Source organism: Rhinopithecus bieti, unplaced genomic scaffold (assembly GCF_001698545.2).
Source record: "Rhinopithecus bieti isolate Rb0 unplaced genomic scaffold, ASM169854v2 scaffold_1673, whole genome shotgun sequence".
Classification (NCBI taxonomy): domain Eukaryota; kingdom Metazoa; phylum Chordata; class Mammalia; order Primates; family Cercopithecidae; genus Rhinopithecus; species Rhinopithecus bieti.
Genome location: NW_016804690.1, coordinates 4,526,449 through 4,531,363, shown reverse-complemented (window position 1 = coordinate 4,531,363; position 4,915 = coordinate 4,526,449). Strand labels below are relative to the sequence as shown.

Here is a 4,915-nt window from a genome sequence, read left to right as displayed (position 1 = left end):
TGGTGAAACCCCGTCTCTACTAAAATACAAAAAATTAGCTGGGCGCGATGGCGAGCCCCTGTAGTCCCAGCTACTCGGGAGGTTAAGACAGGAGAATGGCGTGAACCCGGGAGGCAGAGCTTGCAGTGAGCAGAGATTGCGCCACTGCACCGTAGCCTGGGCAACAGAGTGAAACTCTGTCTCAAAAAAAAAAAAAAAAAAAAAAAAAAGAAAAGAAAAAAGAAAAAATCAGCCAGGCATGATGGCGCAACATGCCTTGAGTCCTAGCTACTCAGGAGGCTGAGGCAGGAGAATAGCTTGAACCCAGGAGACGGAGATTGCAGTGAGCCGAGATTGTGCCGTTGCACTCCAGGCTGGGCGACAGAGTGAGACTCTGTCTCAAAAACAAAAAACAAAAAACAAAATGTAGTATTTCATAAAGTAGTAGAATGTGAGGGTCAATTGTTACCTCATTGAGGGCCAGGATTGATTAATGTTGACTAAGCTCATGTAATTTACTGTGAGAGAACAGTGCCTAATGTTACATCAGGCCTTTGTAGGATCTGTAGTCGAGTTAGCTGATTGTATCACACATTAAAATATCCAAATTTAAAGTTAATTTCAAGAAAATAAAAACCAATTCATATTACATTGGTAAATATGTAATTCAGTGGGCACAGATACTTTTAAATGTGAATGGAGGGAGTTGTATTAACTGTGCAATGCTTAAAAATACTGTAAATTTCATCTAAAAATGTGAACTTAATGGTTGCATTTCATTTTCGGAAGACTTTTGGGGTACAGTATTTGTTGTCTGTATTGTGATCTTTGTGTACCTAACATGCTTTTTACATTATCTTACTAGGTTGGTGGCCCTGATGCCTTGGAGTATGTGCCAGGTCAGGATATTTTGGACATCTGGTTTGATAGTGGAACTTCATGGTCTCATGTTCTTCCAGGTAATTTTAAAAAATAGATATATGCTGATCAAGACGTTTTGAAAATATGGAATTGGTATTTAGAAGGGATCTATAATCAAAACCTTTTTTTGTGTGTGTGCTTTATTTGGAGATCTGCTATATTTTAGACCTGGAGGGACCCTTAGAGTTTACTTAATCCAATGATTTCTAAACCTTTTCTGTTTTCTAGATGAAATTTCATGTAGAATTTACAATACAGAAAATAGTTAAAAATGGGAATATTTTTCCTCCTTTCAACCAGTTAATTCTCCTTGGTCACTTGGCAACCCCAAGGCACCTAGTTTTGTAAAACAAAGTTTGGAAGTCACCGAAATACTCTGACCTCATCATTTTTCAGAAGAGAAAATGCAATTGGCTTAGAGCCAAGTTAGGTGATAGTCACATAGCTTAATAGTGTCAAACTAGAAGTGAAGTACCCTGATTTTCAGTTCTCATCTTCTATACTACATTGCTTTTGTGGCTTTTCTCCTCTCTGTACAAACAGCTGACTAACTTTTATACTTACTGATAATTAGGGAATGTTTTTGACTGTTTGGATAAAGAGAAAGGAGAGACATTGGGCAGGAATTAGAAAGGAGTAGTAGGAGAAGGCACATATTAGAGGATATGTTTAGATGCTTGAGAAGAAATATTTTTAAAGCAACTAAGTGAAAAGATAGAGTTCAAATGAAGAACAGGGATTGTTAACACTGTGAAGATGGAGACAGGGATGAGATGTCACCGAAGCAGTGATGGATCACACAGTTCCTCACAATCTTACTAAGGGCCAGCTTTGGCCCGAGAGACCCTGTTTGCTTTCTGGAGTAAGGGTATGTGGGAAAAGTAGCTTGTCTACGAATCGCACAATAGGATTCCTAGTAGGTGGATCTATTTCCTTCATTTAAGTCTTTCTTTCAGCTTAGGAAATTTGAAAAACAAAATGCATGTAAATTCATGTTTTCTCTCTATTACAGATAAAACGTGCATAATAATAATGGCCAAATATGTTACATATTTTTATAATTTTTTGTAGTGATTTTCAGAATTATTATTTCATAATTTTCTCCCAACATATTTGAGGGAAAATACTGCAAGTTTTGGTACTTTATTTCCCTAAATTACAGTTATGTGTTACATAATGACATTGCAGTCAGTAGCAGACTGCATACATGATGATGGCCCCACAAGATGATAATAAATTCAACTGCTGAACAACAGGGTTCTGACTGCACAGGTCTACTTATATGCAATTTTTTTCAATAAAATGCAGATGGAAAATATAGTATTCTCAGGATTGAAACCCACATATAGAAAGGGAGGGCTGACTTTTCATATATGCAGGTTCAGCAGGGCCAACTGTGGGACTTGAGTATTCACAGATTTTGGTACATGTGGGGGTGGGGGGCTGGGGGGTTGCTGGGTCCTAGAACCAATCCTCTGCATATATAAAGGGATGACTACTATATTTTTACTGTACCTTTTCTGTGTTTAGATATGTTTAGATACACAAATACATACCATGTGCTGACATTGCCTGCAGTATTCAGTACAGTAACATGCTGTGCAGGTTTGTAGCGTAGGAGCAATACACTGTGCCATGTTGGCTAGATGTAGAGTCGGCTATCCCATTGAGGTTTGTGTAAGTACACTCTATGATGTTCACACAATGATGAAATCACCTAAGGGTACATTTCTCAGAGTATATCTCTATTGTTAAGCAATGCATGACTCTGTATTGAAAATGCAGGTCAATACCACTACTTAAGGTAGTAGGAAGAAGAGTTTCCTGCTGGCACATTTTGGGCAGCATTCTGAATTTCAGAACGAGTATGCCAGTTGTGAAACAGCGAGGTGTAGTGTATTTCAGAGTTTATTCACTGCTTTAGGCTTTGTGAGAATTAATGGTACTACCGTTGTTGCTTTTCAGTTTCTGAAATCGTTTTACATTACCAAGTGCAGTAAGCGCATGTTATATTTGGCGCCGGCGAGTGGGTTAAAATCCATGAAAACTGTCATAAAAACCTATCTGATAGAGTTTAGTCATAATACTTCTAGAGTGTGATTTTTTTTTTTTTTGAGACAGTGTCTCACTCTGTTGCCTAGGATGGAGTGCAGTGGTGCGATCTCAGCTCACTGCAGCCTTCACCTCCTGAGTTCAAGTGACTCTCCTGCCCCTGCCTCCTGAGTAGCTGGGATTACAGGCATGTGCCACCATACCCAGCTAATTTTTGTATTTTTAGTAGAGAAGGGATTTCACCGTGTTGGCCAGGCTGGTCTCAAACTCCTGGCCTCAAGTGATTCACCTGCCTCAACCTCCCAAAGTGCTGGGATTACAAATGTGAGCCACCACACCCGGCCAGAGTGTAATATTCTTAACCAAATAATTTTCACTGCAACAGAAAAATTTTAAATTAATTCATAATAACTGTACATATTATTGAGTACTTGTAGTGTTTTGATAGGTGCATTCAATATGTAATGATCAAATGAGGGTATTTAAACTTTTACCCAAACATTTACCATTTCTTTGTGGTGGGAACATTTTATATCTTCTCTTCTAGTTATTTTGAAATATGCAATAAATTGTTACTATATTTACCCTACTGTATTAAACACTAGAATTTATCCCGTATATGTAACTCCTTTTCTCTCCCCATTAACTAAACTCTCTTCATCCCTCCCTCTCACCCTTCCCAGCCTCTGGTAACTATCATTCTACTTTCTACCTCCATAAGATCAACTTTTTAAACTCCCAAATATGAGTGAGATTATGGAGTATTTGTCTTTCTATGCTTGGCTTATTTCATTTAACATGATGACCTCCAGTTCCATCCATGTTGCTGCTAATGACAGGATTTCATTCTTTTTTATGGCTGAATAGTATTCCATTGTGTATATTTATCACATTTTCTTTATCCATTCATCTTTGATGGATACTTAGACTGATTCCATATCTTGGCTATTGTGAGTAGTGTTGTAATAAACATGGAGATGCGGGTATCCAGTTGATATGCTGATTTTATTTCCTTTGCATAAATACCTAGTAGTGGGATTGCTGGATCATATGATAGTTCTGTTTTTAGTTTTTTTAAAAGAAACCTCCATCATGTTTTTTACAATGGCTGTACTAATTTACATCCCCACCAACACTGTATAATAGTTCTGTTCTCTCCACATCCTTGCCATCATTTGTTACGTTCTTTTTGATAATAGCCATTCTGGGCTAACTGGGGTAAGATGATATGGCACGTGTTTTTGATTTGCACTTCCCTGATGATTAGTGATGTTGAACATTTTTTCATATACCTGTTGTCCATTTATATGACATCCTTTGAGAAATATCTGTTGAGACCCTTTGCCCACTTTGTAATGAGATTTTTTTTGTTTCTTGTTTTTACTGTTTCTTTACTTGAATTCCTTTATAATCTGAATATTAGTCCCTTGTCAGACAAATAGTTTGCAAATATTTTCTCCCATTCTGCAGGTTGTCTCTTCACTGTGTTGATTGTTTCCTTCGTTGTGCTGCAGCTTTTTCTTAATATAGTCCCATTTGTCTGTTTTTGTTCCTCTACTTGTGCTTTTGAAGTCTTAGCCATAACAGTTTTGCCTAGACCAATGTCCTAGAGGATTTCTCCTATATTTTCCTCTAGCAGTTTCATAGTTGGGGACCTTAGATTTAAGTCTCTCTTTTGAGTTGATTTTTGTATATGATGAGAGGTAGAGGTCTATTTTCTTTCTCTCTCTCTCTTTCTTTCTTTCTTTCTTTCTTTCTTTCTTTCTTTCTTTCTTTCTTTCTTTCTTTCTTTCTCTTTGTCTTTCTGTCTTTCTCTCTTTCTTTTTTTCTCTCTCTCTTTCTTTCTTTCTTTCTTTCTTTCTTTCTTTCTTTCTTTCTTTCTTTCTTTCTTTCTTTCTGTCTTTGTCTTGCTGGCTTTCTTTCTTTCTTTCTTTTTTTCTTTCTTTCTTCCTTCCTTCCTTCC

At 37.3% G+C, this 4,915-nt stretch overlaps 1 protein-coding gene across 1 annotated transcript in view; it reads left to right on the top strand.

Moving 5' to 3' along the window:
• The window catches only part of IARS2 (isoleucyl-tRNA synthetase 2, mitochondrial), an 80,916-nt gene that overhangs the window by 57,447 nt on the left and 18,554 nt on the right, over positions 1 to 4,915 (top strand). The window contains exon 14 of the mRNA XM_017870009.1: positions 845 to 938. Within this exon, the coding sequence (XP_017725498.1) occupies positions 845 to 938 (94 nt within the window). The remainder of the gene's footprint in view (positions 1 to 844; positions 939 to 4,915) is intronic.